The following is a 26,027-nucleotide window of genomic DNA, read 5'->3' on the forward strand; positions in this document are numbered from 1 at the left end:
AAAACTTAGTCAATCAGATCTTCTTAGATAAGTGTATTTATTAATATATACCTATGTTATATTTGTTATTTTTATTATCAGTTTGGGACCAATACCTGTGCTGTTCATTTTCTGTTTTTATGGCCAATATTTCTAAGACTAGAATAATAATCCTTCACCATTCCATGGCTGCCTTACACCCCACCCCTCTCTCTTTCTGTTCATAACGCCATCCTCTTCTCTGTTCCTCAAGTCCCCTTAGGGGTCATCATTGACTCCTTCTCCTTCAAACCTCACATTAATTCCTTATCCAAATCCTGCACTTCCACCTCCAATATATATTCAAGATTTGGTCTCTAAACATGGAAGCCACCAAAACTCCCGCCTTGCTCTTCTTCAGTCTGTTGTCAATTCTGCACCCCTTCTTTCTCTCTCACCACTCTGTCTCTCCTGTCCCTCTCTGACAGTCTCTACATTGGCTCTCCGTGGCCTACAGAATAAAGCTGAAACTCTTCCTCCTCTACAACGCTCTCAACCAATCCTGCCCCCCACATCTCCAACCTCATCTCTACGCTCACTTCTTCCTGCCCCTTCTGCTCTGCCAACAATTGCTGCATGCCAGTGGAACCATCTCAGTTAGTTTATATTCTCCAAGGCTTCAAGCGTCCCCTTAAAACTAATTTCTTTATTCAAGCCTATCAGCCCTAATCCTAACTCATTTGCCTTTGACTCAGTGCCACTCTATTTGTGGCTTCTCCTCCCCTTTAAGATGTAAGCCCCTATGAGCAGGTCCCTTTTTCCGTGTATTCTCCTTCTACGATTCCATCACTCTCTGTGCCTCAAGACCTGCTTACCTAGCCATGTCCTGTAAATAACGATCTGCGTTACAAAGTTATCTGTGTATAATTTGTTAATTAGTAGATGTCTGGACTTTGTATTATATTTTACGCATTATATAATGTGTTTTTGGATCGTTATATTGTATACTATTCTAAATTTCTTGTACGGCACTGTGGGCCTATTGTGGTGTCTTATAAATAAAAGATAATAATAATAAAAGTCAAGCTCAAGACTTACAGTGTCTACTCATATTGTACTAAACTGAGACTAGGCATATCAAGTAGAGCGTTCTTTATTTGACTATGCCCCAGTCTTACAGGTTTTAACATCTTAAATGGTTTGTTATAAATATACAGTTTGAGAATTAACAAATAAATCCCTAAAAGTGATACTAAATTTCAGTCTTATACTTAATTTAACACATTTCACCTATGATTTTGGTGCTGTTGTGTAGTTCCCAAAAATCATATTGGCACATAAGTAACATCATTTTACTGTTTGATGCATTGGAACTACAAATGGCAATAAAGGAATAACAATAGAATGAATTAGCCACATAGTCCAGCTGCTCTCAGAAAATGTATTAAGGGCTATATTATCTGCACTTTACTGGTGTGTGTTGTGTACAAAAATCCTCTAACATCCTGAGAAGCTGACTTCTATAGCATGTGTTACGTGTGTTCTTAGAAATGCCTATATAAACTCTATATCTGAAATGCTTTATGCATTGGATACAATTGCTCACAGAGTAGTTTTGTGCAGTGTAAAAGGACACAAAAAGAACCCCCAAGATAGTAGATGAGAGCTTTTTAGATGATACAAAAGATTTGGTGGAAACCACATAAGGATACAATACATTTATGTTGTCAGTAAAAGCAGAAGTAGGGCATGTACAAACAGAACAGCTAAAGTCATGTTAAGATGTATTAGCCCCTTTCAACTTACATTTTTCCCTCTAGACAGTGGTCTGGAAATGTTGGGTTATATTTTTTCCAACCTCATATTTTCAGAGGATGAGTTATGCTAAGACCTCCACAAGTTTTGGAGGACTTTGAAAATAAGATAAAAAATAAAGGTAGGAAAGAAGCACCAATTTGAAAAGATTAAAAAGCAACAATAAAAAAATGAGGAGGGAGAAAAAGGTAACATAAGAATAATAGAGTTTTTTTGTTCATATTTCATCATGCTTTATACTACGAAGACCATATATACAGCCTTGGTATTTATTCATTGGAACCATTGATCCCATATGTGTGGATGTGTCCACCCTCTGTCTCTCCAGTGCAACTCAGCAAGTGTGGATCAAATCCTGCCACTGTTTTGTTTACACTTGATACAGTTTAACACCACATGACTTTAAACCAATGGAGTTTAATGCAAATTAATTAAAATTAACATACCCGAAAAAATTCTTTGGTAGATCCTGAATCCAAAGTGCCATAAGCTATTTCTGTTTGTTTAGCCAGATCCTCTGCACTTTCTATGGGAGACACCATCCTTTCCACTGTAAGGAAAGCAGCCAAGTTGGCAGTGTAGGAGGAGATTATGATTAAAGTGAAGAACCACCACACTCCTCCAACTATTCGCCCAGAGAGAGATCTGCAAGAAAAGACGATTAGATATTTATCCAGATAATCCAGGATATGCTTCACTACAAAACAGACATGAACAGTTCCCAAAAGGAAGACTGCTGCAAACAATAACAGCAGATGCTTCAGTAGTAGAAATAAATCGCAATCTCTGGGTCTGATCTTCTGTTATCACCAAAACGAGGAGAGCAAAATTATATCAGCGAAAATGTAAATAAATAGAACAAAATTAGAATTTTAGTTATATGCACTGCTGTATGTTAAGAGTTGGCTTAAAAATCAAACTACAATTAATGCTATTTTATGACATAATCGAATAAAACATTTTAACGCACAACTAAAAAACATCAATTATTTTTTCTCCATGTTTGCTGTTCTTGAAATTAAAATAATGACTATTATTTAAAAAAATATAAAATATATATATATGCACAATTTCAGTGCAAGTCTTGCATAAAATGTCAATGTAATAATGATATTGTAATTGTAACACAATATAACAAAATGAAATGACAAACATAAAGCTGCATACCTTTAAAGAAGATGATAAAAGGAAGCACAGAAGTAAATGCTGACAAAATTAAGGATGTGTACAAGCAAAATAGAAGAACTTGGAGTCATAAAGCTAAAAATGGTCACTGCTGCTGTGAATCTCAAATGTTTCATTTACAGTAGGAGCAAGAATATTCTGTGATCATTCGGTCACTATAAAAATCTATCTACCTCCAGGATTTATTTGACCGATCTCTGTATCAAAGCTATTATTTAGAGGAAGTACCATTTCTTTCAATATTTGAAAATGAATGTAATTGCATGTGTGTTATACAGTTTTGCAAGAGGAGTAACTATCTAACACTGGCTACAGCAAGCTATTTTATATACTGTTAAGGTTCAGGCTAAGTTTTTAGATATGCTTAGACACTATGGGTCTGATTTTGAGTTAGGAGCAAAAGTAAAGAAAAGGAGCAACTTTGCACCTGGGCAAACCATGTTACAATGCAAGGGGTACAAATACTGGCTGTTTTTTGATGTAGCACACAAATACTTGATAGCTTTATTTTTACACTGAAATTAAAATTGATCTATGACATGCCATATCTCAACTATAAATCTGTCCCTACAGTTTAAATTTACTTCCCCCTCTAATGCAACATGGTTTTCCACGGTGCAAATTTGCTCCTTTTCTTTGCTTTGCCCTTAACTCAAAATCAGGCCCTATGCACCTAGGACATGGTTTTATTGCTGTAGGATACTCTTGGCATTCTAACTTAAATAACTTTATTATCATTTCTGCAAATTTGTAGCAAAAAATTAATTGCTGCAGTAATTTCTAGTTAAAACATACCTTCCCTATTTTATTTATTGTAAAATATTATTTTATATTAGACAGACCTATTTCATGTGTAACACTCTACTAAAGATGCTTTGTCTAGTTTACTAATTCTCACAAAACAAATGCTATGTAATTTAAAGAAGCAATCCCACATAGATTGTTTTTCTTTAAATATCAAGTTAAGTACCTTTTAAGCATGCATTTGTTAGTCACTATTCTTGGCTATCCTCCTACAAATTATTATCTCCTTTCCAAAAGCTCTCTGGATGGCAAACAAACATGACTGCCAGACACAAACACAGTCAATCTGCTACACAGACACAGGCTCATAGCTCTCAACATGTCATGTGATGCAGAGGAGGATATGGATAATGTCACAGTGCAGATAGAGATCAGAAAGGTTTTCCAAAGTCTCTGATCACTACATCATGTGTCATTGGACTGTGGTTGCCATGGTAGTCTGGAAACATAAATCATTAATAGCAGCATGAACAAAAAAAACAAGTGAAAATGGTAAGCACCACCATTCTTGTAGCCTGCTACAGTGATTTATGTAAAAAAAAAAAATCATGGGATTGCTGCTTTAATTTGAGAATAACTTGTAGGATTACAATTGAAAGCAAAGTTGCCAAAAGAACAAACTTTGAAGCTTTCCATGTGATGTCATAAAGCTTATTTATCGGTCTTTCCAACTGGGCAAACACAGAAGAACAGCAGATTAAATTCCCTTCACTTAATGTTCAACAACAACAGAGAGGGAAGAGAACAACAAAGACAAAAGACAATCATGAGTTTCAAAAAGTTTAGAATCAAAGACTGTAACTGGGGCGGTGCTGGATGTGCCACCGCCCAGGGCGTTGTCATACAGGGGGCGCTGTTTGGCCTCTGACTTTAATTTTCTCACAGTCTTATTTCTTCACAGCTTCTTCAGGATGACCCCTCACCCACCATGCATTGACAGCAGTAAAATAAGACAGCTGTCAATGCTTAAGGGGTTTGAGCAGCTAGGCTGAGTGGAGCAACTGGAAGGTTTGGCTCTAGCTTCTGGTTATCAGGAGATGCCCTAATCATATACATACTAAACTGCAGATTGATCCACTGACAGCTGTGCTCCCAGTGGTTGGCCTCTCCCCCGAGACCAGGCACCTTATTCTATATGCTATAGATCAGAGGTCTGTTTCTCCCCTCCCCTCTCTACCCCCTCTCCTATCTCTCTCTCCTCCCCTCTTCTCTTTCCCTCTCCTCCCTTCAATCTTTTTGTCTCCTCCCCTCCTACTTCAGAGACCAAAGGGAGCTGATATGGGAAGGACTTTTCCATGAATAGATCCACTATGCCAACAGGTAGGTTTTTTGGGGAGCTGATGGGAGTATTAGAAAGGAGGCTTGAAGAGCATTAATATTATATTTGGGCTGGTGGGGGTATTAAAGTAATGTAAGGTTGTTTGATCTACCAATGCAAAGTAGCTTAAGGGCAAGTTACATGTGGGGTTAATAAATTAATGACAGGACTCATTTGGGAATATGGAATGCTATTCACTTGATTTGGGAGCAGGTTAGGGGAAAGGAGAGCTACATACTAAAAGGGAATCCTATCAATTTAATGTTGGGGCTGGTGGGGAGATTAGGTCGGTTTATTAAATGGAAATACTATGGCTGGTTTGGGGGGGTAGGTAAGTATATTTATTACATGTGAATACTATTAAAGTAATTGTGGGGCTGTTTTTGGGAGGAGGCATATATATTAACAAAAAACATTGTTAATTTATTATTTAAATGGTCAGGGGATAGATGGTGTAAGTATTAAATGTGTGCCACTCATTGCTCAGATTTCCAGGAGGTTAATAGTACCTATCTCTTTTCCAAAAATATCTCCAACGCTCCAGAATCAGCAGCACCATTGATGAAGTTAGAAATAATAAAAATATTATAGGCTAAATTATAATTGTTTTAATGAAACCAATACTGTCATATCATGCAGCAAGCTATGCTATTATTTCTTTGAGAGAATATATTAACAGATGTTTTAGCGGGACCTTTCTTAGCCACTATATGCTGATCTCCAAGATAGGAGCCTGGTCACATGGACACCTTAGATATGCTACAAATAGTGGTCAGATTAGGAAGTCTATATGTGGATCATGTTGGTCAGATTACCAAGTCTGCACACAACATTTATTTGTCCCATAATAATCAGCACCACATAATAATCATATAATACCGGCAACCAAACAGGTGCTCCAATACAACATTGTATAAATGGACAGACAATGCTTTAAATCTGTGTTATGTTCTATTTTCTATTCTAATACTGTAGTGTACCGCTATGATGTATGCATTCTTGACTATAAATGTATTGCCTACCTGTTGGAAGGAGGTATTTATATGAGAAATTCTGTTAGTTGCGCTCAACTGCACTGTGTGCTGTTAGTTTGGCTTTTATTCCTTTAAATAAACAAAAAAATTAATTTAATACAAACTAAGGATTGGACAATCAATTATTACCTTTAATACCATGTAGTGAAAGCACAAGAACAGGTAGGAGGGAGCAGCACAAGGTTGAAGGGCACATATTTGTAAAGGGCTAGGCACGCACCCACAGTGAGTGGGCCAGACCTCTTGAGGCAGTGCGTCATAGCTTGGAGAAAGCAAGATAGTGGGGCATCCCCATTTTGCATTCACACCTAAATATGGCTAATTCTTGCATAATGCACTAATTGTTTAGCTTTGCTGCTTCATAGCTCTGGATTAATGAATTTGATTACATTAATTTTCCCATCAATCAAATGCGTATTATATCCCAGTTGGAGTGAAGGCAATTTTGTCAGTTTAGTTACATATGTGCAAAAATAATTAAAAGAAGAAGTCAGCTTTATTTGTTAACATTCAAACAGTAACTTGATAGCCTCTTACATTTATAAAAAAAAATAAAAAATGGAAATGAATAAATAAAGATTAGATTGATTTATATGTTGATTTATCTATGAAATTCGAAAAAATTCAACTAATGCTTTTTATATTTTTGTGAATGGTTTGTATATTTTATTTAGCTGAAATGAAATTGCAAATATATTTGCTGATCACCAATGAAGCACTTTTAACATATTCGTTTTTCATATGATTTTTCCGAGGGTCCAAACCACAACCATTGCACACTAAACCTGCTTCCAACAAAAGTGCTTCCGAAATGATGAGTGTCAGTGGAGGAAATCTTGTTCCTATGCCAAGTTCCTCAACTCTATATTCATTCTTTCATCTTACAGCACTGTACTTTCACTTGCCAAGCAACATACTTCAAATGTCTAATATCCAACCAGTCATCTAACCCTTGTCCCCTTTTTGCCAACTTCAAATCAAATCTTTGTCACGAGCATCTCTTCCCCCTTCCTCTGTCACAGCCCATGATTTTGCCATCTACTTCAAAGTGACTTAAGGGAACTTCATACTTTGTGCCTGATTCCACATACCCCACCCACTCTCCAATCCACCCTCAGTTCATTCTCTCTAGTAATTGAAGAAGTCTCTGCACCTGTCTCATTATCTCAACCTACAACCGGCCCACTTGACTCTATTCCCTCCCAACTTCTCTGCTACACCTCTCCCACTGCATGCCCAACTCTAGTTTACCTCCTAAGCTCTTTCCCTCAACCATAGTATTTCCATCCTCCTTAAACACACGCTCATCTCACCAATTATAAAGAAACCATCTATTCACCCAACCTCTCTCCAACTATAATCCTATTTTTCTCCCCCGCTTTGCGTTCAAACTACTTGAGCAAGTTGTGTACAATTACTTATTTCTCTCCTCTCTGTCCATTCTTGACTCTCTGCAATGAAGTTTCTGGCCCAACATTCCACTGAGAATGCAATCACAAAAATGATCAATGATCTATTTACAACAAAATCTCAGGGTCAAACTTATTCTCCTGGACTTCTCTACTGTTTTCAACACTGTCTCTCTCCCCCTCCTGTCTCATCCACCTCAGTAATATTGCAAGAATACGTCCTTTTTTTTAACCTAAGATGTTACCAAAACTCATCCATTTTCTCATCATATCTCACCTGGACTATTGCAATGCTATCTGGAATTCCCCTCACCCATCTTCGTTGCTCACTGTTCGACATCCGCTGAACCACTATGCAAATACCTACATTGCCACCCCATGTCCTCCTGAATCTGTTTCAAATTACTCACCCTTATCTACAAAGTCATCAACACCACCACCCCTTCAAAATATTCTCCTTCTCACCCTATTAGATCTACCTCTGATCTGCACTTCAAATCATCTCTGGGAACCACCTGTCATTCCCACTCTCAAAACTTCTCTTATGCCGCTACCCATTTATAGAATTCCCTACCATGCCCAATCAGACTGTCCCACAATCCTCAAATCTTTAAATGCTCTCTGAAGAATTTCTTTATTAGAGCTTACCACATTCCCACCTATACTATACACACTAATGCACCCTCACAACTGTCCCAATCTCCACTCTGAGCCACACTCACTCCTCTTATTTCAGGTGTGCCTTCTTCCATTTAGTATATAATATCTCTTATGAGCAGGGTCCTCTGTAACCTTTGTTCTCATGACTGCATTTATTTTGTCTATCTTGTATGTCCTGTTTAACCTATGTCTTGTTTTCCCCACTGCACACCGCTGTGGAATACTGTGATCCATTACAAATTTATGATAATAATAGAATGTAAAGCTAGCTCTTATGGAAAACAAAACTTGGGAATGCCATAGAAAAAAAAAGTCAAAAGTTGTAATTACATCTTAAGTAAACAGTAAATTTGTTGATAATTTGTTGACAATTTTACATACATTGTGAATTAGTGTTTGCCAAAAAAACTTTATGGCACAATAAAGAAGAAGATGTTACCAGCCATGAGCAGCATGCAAAAATAACAGGACTTCAACAATAAACAAAGGATAAAATAAGCACGAGAAACAAGCAGAACAACAGTTTTGGTTTAACATAAATGAGAGACAAGCGCGTGCAATGACAAGCGTCAAGACAAAGGTAATTAAACTGCTGTTGCATGTGTCTTCAGAGCAATCAGCTGCTACTTTTGCAGAGCAACATATGTTATATGCACCAAGCAGATGACCGTAAAATGAGATATGCAGCAAAAACACGGTAGACCTCCAAGCATTGCTGAAACATAAAGACCCTATGCATTTTACAGTCTCAACATGGTGAATATAAGTTTTAATCGACATGTATAAAAGGCATTGGGGCTCATACCAATTATACATGATGGATGGTGGCAAGCAATGTGTTCTAATGATGAAGCTTAGCACTGAGGCATGTGAAGCATGAAAAAAGATTTGGAATTAAAGAAGGTTGTTTAGAAATTAACATATATACACCATGGCATCAGTGTATGACCATAAAATGCAAGAAGGTGATGGAGTGATATGGAACAAACCTTGGAGAAATATCGCATCCTTGCTGCATAAAGGCACCCAGGGAAAACCATAGGCTGTTAAATATTCCAAATTCATTTGGAGGGTCGGGAGGGTTCTGAGGGTCACGAGCTTCATCGGTGTCCTCCAAGTGCCATTCATAAGGACTGAATCTGCTGACTAGGAAGAGAACTACACTGACTCCAATGTATGCAAAAACTATACACATCCATATTTCATAGGCCAAGGGATCCAGGAAAGAAAATACTCCTGGTTTTGATTTTTGAGGCTTCTTAATCATGATGGAGATGCCAAGGCTCATAAATGGTTTTGAAAAATCAATCACTTCTTCCCGTACCAGAGTAATGGTGAGAGGGGCGACAGCTATGTCTGCTCTCTGAAAACAAAGAAAATATTTCAATAAGTGCAAAGTCTGCCCTCAGAACTCCCCACGGCTCATGACCTGTTGTGATTGTTCAATGGAAGTAAACAGCAGTCATTAAAGCAACTTAACAATTAATAATAAAAAGATATCCAGTTATATTTAGAGAGTGGTAAAAAAAACTGTCCTGTTGGATGGTGCATAGTAACCAATTTGAGAATTGTGTAAAATAAAAAAGGTGAGTGTGATAATTAAATACATAAACTTTAATGAAAAATGTAACTAAATACAAATATAAAAACAACAAATTCATTATATTTGTTTATTCTTATATAATCGTTTGCATTTGCAACAGTATTAAATGCTACAGAAAAAGGATGGTTACAAAAAAGTTAAAATGAAAAAGAAAAAAATAATAATACAATTTGACATGCTTCAATCAATTCCCTAAAAATTTCTTCTATTTGTAATGGTACATTGTTTTCACATCGTTTTCACTATATGTATACATGTTGTTTACATATCAACCTTTGCTGTGAATAATATACCCTATACAAATAATTTATCAAATGCTATATGCATTAAATATTTCTTTTTTATATCCTCCATAATGGTAAAATGTTCTCTGAACTGGGTGGATCTGCTTGTCGTTTGTATTAAGATCATAAATCAAGCATGAAGCCATTTAAAATTGCACATTGAGCAAGCATTTTAGGAAAAGTGCTGGTTTTGTTTCTTTAAAGTGTGGAATTCATTATTATTTGATGACATTCACACTAGCTAACAATCCATAACTCAGGAAACATCAAGCATTAAGCTTTTAAGGTAAATCGCTTTAGATGATGTACGATGCTAAAAATAATATGGTAAGCATTTTTTAAACAAGACTCAGGGTCATTATTTTTAAAATATTTCCTTCAGAGGCTAGTGCCAGGACAAATTCTGCTAAACACTGTGCAAGATGTTTTAGAAGAAGACGGATTACTCTGCTCTGCAGGCACAAGAAGTATATTGAGTGTTAGATGTGTGTGAGCACCACAAATCCATACTTGTGTACAGGTAAGCATATGGGGCCTGATTCATTAAGGAACGTAAAGCAAAATAATGAGTAACTTTGAACCTTAGTAAACCTATGTTGCAATGCAAGAGGTGCAAATGAGTTTATTATTTTGCACACAAGGAAAATACTGACTACTTTTTCATGTTGGATGCAAATACTTGATAGCTTTATTTTTACACTGACATTAAAAGTTAATCTAGGACATGCTGTACCCAAATTATAAATTTGTTCTCACGTTTTAAATCCCCCCCTCTCCAATACAATATGGTTTTGCCAAGAGTCAAAGTTACTATTTTTTTTGCTTTTTTACTTTTCTTAATGAATCAGGCCCTTGAGGGTACTCCATGATCTTATTAGTGGCATAGGTAGGTCTTTGGGAGCCAGACAGGTAAGTCCAGATTTGACTAAGAATAGGATGGAGAATATGATCTGGATCTTTTCATATTGTTACAATTATCGTTGAACGTGTCTACATATTACACTATCTATTCTAAACTCCACTAGCTATAAGCCTGCTTTCTGCCGACATAATCATACCAAAGGCCCAGCAGTGGATTTGATGTAGCTAAGAAAATGTTATCAATTATGGAATTGATGTCTCAAATGATTGTGTAAAAAAGTTTCATCATAGTAATAATAATAATAATAATAATAATAATAATAATATATCATATATTATTGCACTTTGGCAAAATGCATGACGCTTTGCAGCCAAATGCGCGATAAGGTGACGTTTTACAGATTAGTTTAGAAGATTTCGCTCATCTCTAATTGTGACTCTTTTGCAAGCGGAATGGGTGAGTGGAAAGAGTAACACATTTATTTGTTCTCCATTGGAGAGAAACAAAAAGGTATGTCCCTGTGGTCAATCTGGAAGTGTCATTTGAAGATACATAACCTGTTAAGATGTCAGGCTATGGGGAACAACTTATTGCAATTGCGTCACCATACAAAATCAGAAAACATGATGCTGCTCTGTGAAACAGTTGGGAGTCTTTGCCATAGAGCCAGTTAGTGTCACTATGTTACTATAGGGTAGCCAGATATGTAAGTAACGATGGCAGGTCAGCTAGGTAGTGAAATATCCACATTAAGGACTCTTCTGGAGCAGGCAAAACATTAGCCAGTTTGTGTTTTAGAAATGTTGTATGAGCCATCACACTTAAAAGTTTTCCCAATTAACTCCACTTATATCTTTTAAGTTATGCATTTGAATATGACATTTGCAATTTTGCTCCGCACCTTTGGTTTGTTTAACATATAAGCAAATCTGAAAAAAAGTCTGCTAAGTGGACTCGTCTGCCCACTGTAAAGCTAATTTATGTACATTTTAAAACAGATGGCATCTTGGGTGGTGATTTTGAGGGGTGAATGTAAAAATTGTCCTACACGTCTGCTCACATATGTATTTTTAGTTGCATGCATCTTAAAATACATGCAACATTAAATATAGCGTAAGATGCATCAGCAATAGACAGTCTGAAAATGTGTTGATCATTATCAACTTGAAAATGCTGTGCAGGTGCAGAATTTACTCTTGGTAAGGAACATGTTTGAAAGATATGTGTAAACCAAACTAATACACATTGTTCATGTGAATGCCCCTGACCCACTTCCCCAAGTGCAAGGGGACACACGTTTTAGTTATATGCAACTGAAGATGCTGATGCAGGGTTTTATGGTTGTGCAGTGCAGTAAATTTTACACAAGAAGCAAATTTAGACAGGATGTGAACTTGTGTCCAACTCTAAATAACACCTTTTTGTTCACAAAACAGCATTTTTGATTGCAGAGCTGTTTCTCCTCCCATAAATACAGAAGCAATGACATCTCTACTGAACAGTCTTAAGTTTCACACTGCACAGAATCTGCTGATCTCGTAATTAAAACTCACTGTATTAAACTACATTAGTGACGTACTATGGCTTTACTTAGTATGCACTAACAAAGTAGGGTTCAGAAACTGACAATGTATTTTATAACATTTCTATGGTCACTTCAGACAATATAATACTGAAAATAAAAATAATCTCTATAGAACAAGGGGAACATTCAGCGCTCAATTCACGGAATGGCTATGTGAATGTAAAGAAAATGTAAAATAAATATAAATGTAATAGAGCTAATTAAGCAAAAATAATTGAATCTCTGTACTAATATAAGGATTCTATCTAGAAGATTTGGGCGTATCTACAGCCGATAATGCAAATGACAAGCCAAACAAGTGCATAAAGAACTGGGAAACGGTTTGACTATGGAGCTTGGCCATAGTAATTTGTCTTAATATTACCCTTTCCCCCAGTGAAATATGTAAAATTATCAAGAATGTGTAAATGCTTTTTTAAATGAGTCCCCATGGGAGTAATAATATAACAGAGCAATTGAAATAAAAGAAATGGGATAAAACTACATTCATTCGCATTACCAATGTAGTTTTTACTTCAGAGAAATAAATCAATGCTTTCCTTTTGATAAGTCTAAATATGATGCCAGCTCTTTAAACACACAAGTACAGTCAATATTTATCGACTTTTAAATGGATCAATCAACTCCCATGATAATACATGACCTCTGAAGGACTGAAAAGCAATTTCATGCAAAAATTAATTTACTGTTTAACTAAAAGGTTGTGTTCTCTGCAAGTCAATTTTTGGTCAAGCTGTGATAATAATACGGATCATATAATATAGGAAAAAAGATGCAAATGGAAAAATGAATGAGTGTAATCATACAGCTTTAACAATGACATCCTTTATAAGTGAGGAGGTGCATTCATGAGAAAGACTAAAAGAAATCCATTTGAAAAAAACATCAATTAAACCCTGTAATATAATAAATGCCTGATATAATACATTATTGGCCTCAATTTTAGCCCCTTCATATACAGTGAGTTGGAAATAACTTTTTTATTCCTTTGTCTAATGGAGTGGGGTTTTATATGCAAATGAGATTTTCCCTTGGTAATACATGAGGAAACATATTTTTATTTTGTGGGTATTATATAGCAAAAAAAATAAAAACTAACATAAGTTTCCATAATTCTTCCCATAATTACTTTCACTCAATACCAGGGATTAGTTATTACAAAATGTAAAGTTTGATGCACTAGTGCTCCTGAAGGGTACAGGTAAGCACTTAATACAAAGCAGATACATACATGTCTATGCTTATACATAAGTAGTTTTACTGAGCAAAGGAAGAAAAAGGGAAAGTACGTGAATCTGGCAGTATGAGAAAACATCTGCACGCTACCAAAATTTGCCTTCCCACAATAGGGTTATGTGCTGTATTTTTTCACATTAGTGTTGGTGTTATAATTTAAGCCTTTGTCATTGTTACTTAATTTAGTGACTGAATCACATGATGAGGATGATTGTCCATTAACAAGATACTGGGATTTGAATTCTGGACCACCAAATCTCTAAAATTATATCCAGAGGAATGTTTTAATTTCATTTTTACGTCAGGTACAGGTGATATCACCAAACAACCAAAAACAGGTAAGCTATACTTTTCCCCTGCACAGGTTTAGACTGGCTTAGGGGTAGATCTATCAAAGGTCGATTTTGACCAAATCTCTATTTTTTAGTAATTTACATGATGATTTGTAATTCGCCTAATATACTAAAGACAAATTGCCGTGTAAATCTCCCCTTTTATTAAACCTCTAAAAATATTGCCAAACATCTCACAATCACAGAAATCACTGATTTCTGCATTGCAGATTGTTGAATAGGAGGAATCTATTAAAGGGTGATATGTAAAATCTCCATGCAAATCTCCAAAAACAATCCGACAGTGAAGATGAATGAGATGAGTGAGATTTCCTATTCCTTTCAATGGACAATGGGTGCAGAAATCTCATGGAAATGCATTGCCTGTTGAAATTAATGGGAAAATACCCCATGTAGTAAGTAAATTAATAAATATTTATAAAATAAAGTAAAAATAAAATGTAATACTATTTTGAAACTATATGTCCCATAAATCCCTGGCAGCCATGACTATTTGTACATGCTGGCATGCTGGGACTCATGGAACTACAAGTACCAGAATGCACTGTTATCCCGGGCAGCTGAATCCGTTTCTTACTTTGCTGCCAGACCCATTGCTTTCAGTATGGCTGTATGTCGATACCCGCTCAACCAAAAATGGCTAGCATGTAAACATTGCTTGTGATTGGCTGAGTGTTTCCCATTCATATCTACTGGCAAAGCATTTCAGAGGGCTTTCTGCTCACATTGAAATACATTGCCTATTCAAATAAATGGGGGGGGGAACAAAAACAATTTTTCTCAGCAGAGTAAATTTGCTTGATTTTAAAATAAATCAATGTTTAATGGATTTGAGAGTTTGAGAAATAATTATGAGTTTATATACCATTTTGGATGATTTTATTTTCGGAACAAAATCACCCGTTAATGTCAATGTATCTCCCTTTAAGACTATACTTTGAAAGAACCAGCAAAAAGACGATAGATAGATAGATAGATAGATAGATAGATAGATAGATAGATAGATAGATAGATAGATAAAACACTGCAAGGGGTAAGCAGATTCTCAAAATAATTAGTGCAATAAGCATGAATGGTATTCTGCAGATCTCTGTAAACCTCTTCAGGGTGCTGCAACCTATCTGCATCATTATATATTATATTTTATACATAGAAAAGTTTATATTTTGTTTTTAAAAAGGTAAGAAATAGTGATCTCAATCTCACAGTCCCTATGTATGTATGATCACATAAATACTTACCCCATATACCAGTTCACCCACCATTCCATTCCATATTTTAGTTTCTGGGTCACGAGCTCCATATTTGCCATCTTCTACAATGGAGAGTTTGTATTTTATCCCAACATGCTTTGCAATTTCGCTAGCCAGATCCACACAGTAACCTTCATACTTCTCATTGCCATCCAGCTGCTCATAGTTTTTCTTTTTCATTACATATGGATTTTCCTTTAATAAAACAAATTATGGATCAAACATATTTAACAGCACATTACAGAAAAGTGGCTCTATTATGCCCGCGTTAATGTTCACCAGATGAAAGAGGATAATGTAAAACTCTTGGCATCATTAAATAAATCTGTACCTGAGTAGATGGAAGAATCCCTTTTATTTTGCAAAGATGCAAAGTGCTAAAGAAAAATATGTGATTTACCTTCTTCTTCTTATTATTATTATTATTATATCAAAGATATCATTTACACCATTATCATTACCGTCCCAAACATGAGAATCAAAAGATAAGAAAGATGTAAACTATTTTCATTTTAGAAGCTTAGAGTCTAAGGGTAATTTAGATTTAAAAACTGACTTATCTGACATTAGTCCTTGGTTAGACAGACTCTTTCGTAGAGTGTGTCTAATGTCTCTTCTTTCCTACCAGTTTACAAATGGCATCCATCGGAAACCATCTGCATTGCAATGAATGGGCATACAGAATCTGTATAGGAATAAACGTAGAAAATGGGGTTTGCATCTTTCATTCACTTCAAATTAGTTGCGGTGTTGCTCCAAGAAAAGTATTGCGGGATTCCTTCATGTCCTAGAGAAATAGTCAACAATCTGAAAAAATAGCTTGCCCAGCACCTGTAATATGTATTATGCAGTGTTCCAAATTATTGTGGAACCATTCCAAAAAACTGTTTAGAAATCTTTTGCCATAAAAAAAAAAAAATATCTATTCAATCTTTAAATAATAACATATTGATTGACATATTCTTAATAAAAAATACGTTTTCATAAAAGAAATTATTCTTAATATAATTCTCAATTCCCAAAATTTCCATCATATTTTTGTATTCATTTTTCACACTTTATAGTAGATGTAGAACGCCCTGGGGTATATTTACTAAACTGTGGGGTTGAAAAATTGGAGATGTTGCCTATAGCAACCAGATTCTAGCTGTCATTTTGTAGAATGTACTAAATCAATCTTAACTAGAATCTGATTGGTTGCTGTAGGCAACATCTCCACGCAGTTTAGTAAATATACCCCCCTATCTTATATGAAAGCAAATCACTTCTTAAGTGACTTAAGGAATACACTCTGAGCACATTTCAGATATTGTTAATGTAGTTGAAGGCTTCCCTATAACATAGGGAAATCTTCTCAATTTAAGGTTGTAAAAGTATAACAACACATTAATGTTTATGTTTGGAAAATCTCACAAATCAATAGCAATGAGAACATCACTGTGCTAAAATCATGATCCTGACAATAGAGGTTATGTCTTTCTCCCTATTTAAGCCAATGGGAAATAATGATTGTATCCTGTGAATCCAAAATGCCTCTCGTTGGAGTAGCAGTCGAGATATATTACCACTTCTCGACAATATCGTTTCTATCTTCAGCACATTCCAGCACAACTGGGACACACTGTGATGGACTTAGTCCATCACTGCCCATTTCTTCTCTATATTTTCTAATACGGCTTCTGTGCTAAGACAGCAGAGTTTTCATTTCCTATTTGTTTGCCCTATATACACAAACATACAAGGTTGCTTATGGAGTACACACGACTGTAACACTTTCTTATCAAATCCTCTTTTTAGAATTTTACTTCCCATTCTAGTCTCTCTCACATTTGTGCATAAGTATTAGGTTTAACCCTCAATAATTTTCTATATGGGAGATGTTCCATCAGACTACTCAGATGACCACTACTGGCTGTAGGTGTGCATTATTATGAGATGGTTTGATAAGATGTTGACTATGTCCCCAGCCACATCATTTTGGGTGACACGACCCAAATGGGGATAACTAGGTTAACATTTTACATAAAGTGGTCAGTCTTTAAAGTGCAGCTATAAGAAAGAACAAGAAATACACTTACATTTACATACACGGATGCAAAAAGAATGAGCATAAAAATATATACAAATATCACACAAAAAATATATACAAAAATGAGGTTTGCAATATTTTATTGACTCTTAGTACAATAGTCCTGCTTTTTAATTTTATTTTTTATTTTCATATTGTAGGGGATAAATGCTACAAGCATTGACATGTTCTAACTATGCATCTCACTCACAATTTGGTGCACTGCATATGCACACAATTTATGTCAGTATTTTCAGCCACAAGTATCTGACACTTGCTTTCAGATGCTGATGAGGGGCATTTCTGTGCTAGTGGAATATAGTGAGGGCATGGAGATGCACTTTAGATGTGGGTATTTTGGTTTCCAAATATCTTTGAAAACGTTACTTATGAAATGCAAATTATGCATCAACACAGGACAGGTACAAAATATGCACCTTGTAACCTGGTGGGTGGGTATTTAAGGTTGCACTATCATAACATGTGTCTTACTCAAAATAAAGAATGCACATACAAATTGTGCCAACCTTCATTGACATATAAGGAAATGGACCTATTTTCTGTAAAAATTAGCCTTTGTATCCATAGAGGTCTCTCATTTTATCCAACAAAATTGGCATGGAAAGTATTTCCATTTCACATTTAATTAACATGGCTTTTAAAAAAGGTGAATCTGGCCATGTAAATAAACCTTGTCCATCAAGGTGACAACATCTTCAATTAATAAAGTAGTAAAGAACAGATATATTAAGGTAATAAAGATCCAATTCAGACTTTAAATCAAATGTATTAGTCCTGTGCAGTCTGAGCATGCATTGATCTTTTCAGTATAGTTTAAGTAATTCACATTATTTATCAAACGAAAACATATAATTATGCACTCTTGAAGTGCTCCATAATTGCTCTGACATTGAACCTTGTTCTTATATTTAATTGTAATTCTAGAGGCTTATTCTTTCTTCTTCCTTGGTTGCTTTCAAAACACAGACACACACACACACACACACACACACACACACACACACACACAGATGTTGTCATGTGGTAGACAAACTCTGCTGAGAATTTCCAGCTTCTCATTCATAAACCCAGTCACTTGACTTTTGGTTTTGTGATGTCAGTGCTTTCACTAATAATGAGTCCCCCTCTACAGACGAGACAAGTAGTATTGGAGCTGTGTAAAAATGTACTGTATTTGCAATGTACTGCTGGTTATACTTTGTCCAAGAAGCTATTGTAAAGCGCTGTAATAATCAGCCAGTAGGGCCATGACAGCAGCAGGGATCCTGGAATGGGGCATGCTGTTGCTAAGTGCTGGTAGCTATATTTCTGTCTTGCTTAGAGTGGGCTGGGATGAGCTAATAGGACAGTTAATAGAGTGAGAATAGGAGGAGGATATGTGCTGTGTGACCAGGGCCGGATTTACCGCTAGGCAACCTAGGCACCTGCCTAGGGCCTAGCGGCTCTGGGGGGGCACAGCTGGGGGGGACAGGAGTAATTTTTTAAAAAATGAAAAAAAAAAAAATTCGGCCCCTCCCCCGACTCGCGGCACCCCCCGCGACTCGTGCGGGGGGGTGCCGCGAATTGGGTCCCGGCAGCCTCTTCTCCTCTCAGTGTCTCAGTGATAGAGAGAGGAGGAGAGGCTGCCGGGACCCGATGAGCGATCACGTGACTCTTTCTTTTTTTTTTTTTTTTTTTTACATCTGGACTGACGGAGGAGGAGCAGCGCGCAATAGAAAGGTAAGTAAAACAAGGGACAGAAGTGGTGATGGTGAAGGGGCACAGAAGTGGTGATGGTGAAGGGGCACAGAAGTGGTGATGGTGATGGGCACAGAGGTGGTGAAGGGCACAGAGATGGTGATTGGCACAGAAGTGGTGATGGTGATTGGCACAGAAGTGGTGATGGTAAAGGGCACAGAGGTGGTGATGGTGAAGGGCACAGAGATGGTGATTGGCACAGAAGTGGTGATGGGCACAGAGGTGGTGATGGTGAAGGGCACAGAGGTGGTGATGGTGATTGGCACAGAGGTGGTGATGGTGATTGGCACAGAGGTGGTGATGGTGAAGGGCACAGAGGTGGTGATGGTGAAGGGCACAGAGGTGGTGATGGTGAAGGGCACAGAGGTGGTGATGGTGAAGAGGCACAGAGGTGGTGATTGGCACAGAAGTGGTGATGGTGAAGGGCACAGAGGTGGTGATGGTGAAGAGGCACAGAGGTGGTGATGGTGATTGGCACAGAAGTGGTGATGGTGAAGGGCACAGAGGTGGTAATGGGCACAGAGGTGGTGATGGTGATTGGCACAGTGGTGGTGATGGTGATTGGCACAGAGGTGGTGATGGTGATGGGCACAGAGGTGATGGTGAAAGGGCACATGTGATATTGTGAAGGGGCAAAAGTGACAACGAAGGGGCACAGTGTGATGATAGAGGGACAAAAGTGACAAGAGCACATACTTGGATTTATGCGTATTATTTTTGCAAACAACTTAAGTAAGTATTTCTGCCCTGACTTCAATATTTATTATGTTGTTTTGACCCAACTACTTAAAAAAACGGGACTGCTTGGTAATTATTTAGGGGTGCCTTTTTCTGCAGCAGGGTGGCCTTGCTCTTTTCACATGTTAGGTACGCCCCCAAAGATGCAAGCCACGCCCTCACCTCCTTTGGCGGTGTGCCGCCGCTGCGCGGCGGCACATGCTTTCATATCTACTGAACTATAGGGGTATATGGTAGGCATGCGGTGGCACATGCTTTCACTTCTACGTAACTATAGGGGTATATGGTAGGCTGCAAAAATATAGTGCTATGGATTGTTGCAGGGAGGGGCCCCAAAAACAGTATCCTGCCTAGGGCCCTATGAGGTCTAAATCCGGCTCTGTGTGTGACCAGGGAGACAGAGGCGGTGAACAGTGTGGGCTGATGGTAAGATAAAAGGTTAAAACATGCTCACTTTCCCCTTTTACAGAAAGACCAGGGGAACCCCACTCCACCCACCTTTGCCAAGCTATTTAATGGAGAAGTAATGTATTTTGTTATAATTTGTGTTCATTTTAAGGTATTCTGATCATTCATTCCTATTTAAAAAAAGAGATAAATGAAGATAATAAATGTAAAAGGAAAAAGGAAATGATATACTGTATAATGAAGGAAGTAACAACAACATTGTTTAAAAAAAAGAAAAGTGAAAGTTTGAAACTTGTTTACTTTTACTGGAGAACTAAAATCTTTATATTTGTCACAGTCTGTGTTGCAGTTAATATGAGGGGTTTGAATGGTGGGGCTTAATATATCTATATTATATATTGGCTAAAATGGGGTAATCCTCGAGAGGCTCTCTGCCTTTGGTTGGGTTACTATACCCTGGTTTTGTATTCTGACACCAGGATAGGTTAGGCATCAGGTGGCCGGAGGATAGGCACTGTTAACGTGACCCTTGGATTATGGATTATATGGCATGGTTGTATGTGGCCTGGTGGGAAAAAAGGTGTCCTAGTACACCCCTCTGTTTAAGTGTTTTAAATCAGAGATTTTAAATAAAAGGTTGTGGCCACCAGAACAACCCTGGTAGATCATTTCTTGCTATTTAGCCAGGCCCCTATCCTATCAGTTTCTGAATTCAATATTTACAGAGGAGGGAGTTTTGATCCCCTGCTAGCAACACTGACAGCACACCCCTCTGCAATCCAAGAGGAGCAGAGCTAAATGCAGGGGTGCGGGGGTCCATCAGAGGATATGAGGCAAGGCGACACAGCAGAGGTTTCCAGGTGGACAGACATTTTAATCATTGGCACAAATACCAACTGCATTTTGCAAGCTTACTCTGACTGCACATTAGTAGCATGTAAACTGCACAGTTTCTCACTCAAGCCTGTTGGATCTGTATATTTTTAGTAAGTTAAAAGTATGATATATTTAATACATTTTTATTTATGGTTAACTATAATTAAAAAAAAATGTTTCATCTGCAGAACAGTTTCAATGTACATATTTGTAAAATAAAGCTTGTTGCACCACACTGTATAATACTTACTGTAAAATGCCTTAGAACACACCCACCTCTGCAGACAAGCTTATATTATTCCTCTACCACCCATTTAATCTCCAAAGGTTGCCCTGTTACCACCCTCTACACAGCTAACACAAGACAACAACCCTTTGACCAACATAGTTGTGTGACCGAGCATACAGCCCACTAAATACTTTGTAACCTTTGCACTCTAGCTGGGCAAATATTCAATATGAAGAAACACTTACCCTTGTGTATCAAACCATTGTCCCATAGACTATAAGCTTGCGAGCAGGGCCCTCTTACCTCTCTGTATGTATTACCCAGTATTGTCTTATTAATGTTTGTTCCCAATTGTAAAGCACTACAGAATCTGCTGGCACTATATAAATAAATGATGATGATAATAATGTTGATGATGATGATGATGATGATGAACACAGAAAACACTTACCAAGATTGTCGTGACTACAATTGTCTTGTTCTCCACAGAGGAAGTGTCATTAGTAGGTTGTTGGTCAGGGACAGGAACAAAACGTTCATATTCATTCCAATGTCCAACCTGCAACATGTTCCATTAATATAATGGAGTTACCAGAAAATAATTACACATTTCATAATGCATTTAAACTTTTGATTTGGTGTAAATACAATATATGTATATATATATAAATATATATATATATATATATATATATATATATATATATATATATATAAAAATTAGAGAATAGAAATAGAATTAGAAATCAGAGCATGATGTCTCATAGACTATTTTTTCTGACTCATGCTTCAGGTTTTTGGGTGTTCATGGAGGACAACAATTAACAACAGGGCATAATTTACAGAGGAAACAATCGTCATGGTTATCTCCCAGAAGTGCCAGTTGCTGCATTTCCATGTCAGCGGCCATCACTCAGTGGTTGACAATAAAGACAGTGAATGAGTCTAGGTTTGCCTACTGGTAGCGTCTGTCCTGTTATCTCCAGTATCTCATCACCACCCTACTGAGCAACATGGAGGGTGGTTCAAAAACAAGAAAATATCTGCTCTCATTGTCCTTCTTCCAGTCTTGTATTATAGGCACAGTGATAAATGTGAAATAAAAATACTACAATTTATGTTGAAGTGAAAAAATGTTGATGTATATACTAAAAAGTAGTCCTTAAAATTGTAGTAACTGCTAAATGTAATTTTTAAACATGGCAGATTTAATTAAGGAAGACCAGATTTACATATTTGCTCTTTGGTAAGTAGTTATTATCTTTAAAATTACACATAATCATTCCTTTCAGGATAATATCCTGAAAGCCACCTGGCAAGTGTTAAATTAATATTTTTTCTGTTGCTGAGAAATTGTCTTATCTGAACCAAATGAGTTTTGGGTAAAAATTACAAGGTGTTTCTTTAACTATATATACACAGTGATATTCTTATTATACAGTGTACCTTGTTCTGTAACATTGAACCATACACGTAAAGACACAATAACACTTTGCAGAACTGTATGTTCCATTCTGCACTCTCTCAAATACAATATTCTTATGTATTTATGGTTCTATAAAAGACACATTTTCTGTGAAAAAGAATTTACCATGAATCATGCTGACACTTTACAGACTAGTTGAATCTAAATCACTACATTTATGCTTAACATGTGTCTAAAATCCAGTTTTCAATAATGCTATAATAATGTCACGTAATTGAATGAGCTGGCTACATGATCATGGAAAGCACAATTTGTGTCATTAACTAGTGCAAACTTAAAAAAGCCCTGTTGCACAACAGCACAGAGAGTCGGTTAATTGTATACTGTTTATATAAAATTCTAACATAAACAGAAAGCCACAGTCAAGAGCAATTAAAGGGGTTGAATCATAAAAAAAGGGAGAAAAAAAAAATCAGATACTGCATTGTATGGGCCAAAGGATTGCATTTTAATAACATTGCATATTTTTCATCACCATAAAATCCTGTGTGCAGAGATGAATAATATTAATATGAGTATACTTCCCACAATAAAAGTTTCATGACGGAACAGGCCGTTTCATAGAGATATAACGGTCCAGAGATAGAATCTTTGAGTTCTGCTTTTGCTTCATTATTGTACAAAATGCCATTATTTACTGTATTTGTAAATTTGATATTTTCTTTAGAACTTATATTAACTTCTATGAGGGAATTCAGTAGCCTTGAGCCGCCAGACATCAACATTTTGCTCTGAAGGCACTCCATGGCACATTGCTATAAATTGAATCTCCCCTTATAAACAGAGTTGGGATGATGATGGTGAATTAATTCTGCTGTGCAGTGTGGTTGGGGTAGGACTAGGGTCATGTAAGACCAAATTTCATCACTATGACCGTCCCAAAAAGAGGGAGGGGCTACCACTTAAGAAATGCTAGTCCTTAGTGGTGCCATGCTTTACACATAGTGGGGACATAGCTTTTAAATGCCTTCATAGTCAGGACAAAGTCCAGACTGAATGGAGCAGCAGGACTGAGTTTCACCCCCACCACCCCACCGTGCAGTTCTTTTCCCACTCTCCCACTCCATGGTTATCCATTTAACTCTCCTTCACACTCACTCCCTGCGTTTCACCACTCTATTCAATAATTTCCATTTAGGCTTCTCATGCAGTGCACAGTGTACACAATACAGTATTAATAAATACAATTATATATGATCTATATAGTATTATTTATTAACATAGTATATCTACATTGTGCACTGTATAAGGAGATCAATGTATCTCATTTAAAGTGATGAGTAGTATAACAAGCTTGAAGTTGCAATTTTGCACTTTGGCAAAACTATGTTATGTTGCAGGGGGTAAAATTAAAATGTGGGAAATTTAGAGTTGGGTGGAGGCGCCTGTCCTATCCCACTCTAAGTAACAGCGTTAAAAGAAAGCTGGCCAGTAATTGTATCATACATGCAAAAAGCAGGCAGTATTTGCACTTTCAATTCAGCAGGGATTGTCCAGGTCTATAACAGATGGATGTATACACTGATCTACTCATGCAAACCACAATGTAAATATTATAGTATTAATAAATATTACTATAGTATTATTACTATAATATTGTTGATATTATCATACAGGGGCTCATGTAGACTTGGACGTAAGTCCGAATTGGAAGGGCAAAATGCGCTTTTCCCTATTGTGCATGCACAGTAAAAAGGATTAAGTCTGAGTTTATCAGCGGACCGGAACTTATCTCACCTTGCGCCTCTCTACGTTTAGAGAGGCAGAACGAGAGAGGTAATAGGCGGACTGGTGCAGGCTCACCTGGTAACAAAATAGATTTACTAATGCCTATATTATTACCAGGTGACATTTATTTAATAATTTATTTTTTTCTGTGTGTTCTTATGCAAATTTATAATCCACATAGGTATTGGATGTATCCTGCTATGTCTTGTGTAGTAGAGCACAGCAGACCTAAACAAAAATTCATTAGCGCGCATATTTTAGGACTCATGCCTTTATGAATTTGGAAGTGCGCAAAGCTGAAATACATGAATTAAATAATAAATGCGGGTTGCGCTCAGAATGTGTGCCTTGATGAATCAGGCCTGTAATGCTATTTATTTACTGTACTGTTATACCATGCACTGTTTTTTTGTTTGCCCTCTGTATGGCGTTGCGGACCTCATGTGACGCCCTTCATATTAAGCTTATTAATAATAAAGATAATAATAATATATCAGATATCACTGCAGCTACATCTTTTGCTGCAGTTAAATCATTTGAAATACTCAGTGCTGCATACTTTTAATTTTAATATCATCATATATTCTTAGAAAAATACACATTTACAAATATGTGCAGGGGCGCACGGAGGATTTGTCAGGGGGGGTTTCCTCCACCCCCGAAAAAAACCCAAAAACCTAGAGACCTGCCGAGCATGCGCCCGCGCATGGGCAGCAGCTCCGTATCGGCTGCACTGTAGTATACAGCAGCCGCGGCGCTGTCAAAGAAGCGTCCGCGGCGGTGCTGTATACAATACAGCACCGCCGCGGACGCTTCTTAGACAGCGCCGCGGCTGCTGTATACTACAGTGCCGATATGCAGGGCACTTTTTCAGCGGAGGGGAGGGGGGGTTTCTGGAGACCCAGAAACCCCCCCTGCGTGCGCCACTGCTGTGGTTTGTACTCACCACATTACTAGAAATGCCATACAGATTACTGACTCTTACATAAAATGGTCCATCCATTGTTGGCCAAGATACTCACCTTCCGAGGTTTAGTAGCTGTCATTTCATACACATCAATAGTGTAGTTAGTTCTTCTGCCATATGTGTCAAACTGGATATTCCCAGTCATGCCTTGAACTTGAACCTGAATTAATTTGCAAACAAGTATTTTAGAAAATCATGTAATAATCATAATAATGAACAGATGAATAACAATACTGGGTCTTTTAAGATTATAAAATAAAATCAGAGGGTTGTAAATCTTTTAGAGCTGGAAAATTGTAATAGTTTTGGTTTTCAAATAGTTAAAATGTCTAGATCTTCATGTATGACTAGCAGTCTGTTTTCAAGGTCTAATAGACATGATGATATTTCAGAATAGCATCCTATGTTTG

At 37.0% G+C, this 26,027-nt stretch overlaps 1 protein-coding gene across 5 annotated transcripts in view; it reads right to left on the reverse strand.

The window, feature by feature from the left end:
* The window catches only part of GRIA3 (glutamate ionotropic receptor AMPA type subunit 3), a 278,098-nt gene that overhangs the window by 29,966 nt on the left and 222,105 nt on the right, over positions 1–26,027 (reverse strand). For all 5 annotated transcript variants that reach the window (XR_012678877.1, XM_075184375.1, XM_075184374.1 and 2 more), the window contains exons 8-12: positions 25,673–25,777; positions 21,888–21,995; positions 15,348–15,554; positions 9,173–9,546; positions 2,220–2,418 (exon numbers count right to left, since the gene is read on the reverse strand). Coding sequence is in view for 4 of the 5 variants with exons in the window: in XM_075184375.1 (XP_075040476.1) it covers positions 2,220–2,418; positions 9,173–9,546; positions 15,348–15,554; positions 21,888–21,995; positions 25,673–25,777 (993 nt within the window). In the remaining variant the exon portion in view is untranslated. The remainder of the gene's footprint in view (positions 1–2,219; positions 2,419–9,172; positions 9,547–15,347; positions 15,555–21,887; positions 21,996–25,672; positions 25,778–26,027) is intronic.

The sequence above is a fragment of the Mixophyes fleayi genome, chromosome 9, assembly GCF_038048845.1.
Source record: "Mixophyes fleayi isolate aMixFle1 chromosome 9, aMixFle1.hap1, whole genome shotgun sequence".
In the NCBI taxonomy this organism is placed as follows: domain Eukaryota; kingdom Metazoa; phylum Chordata; class Amphibia; order Anura; family Limnodynastidae; genus Mixophyes; species Mixophyes fleayi.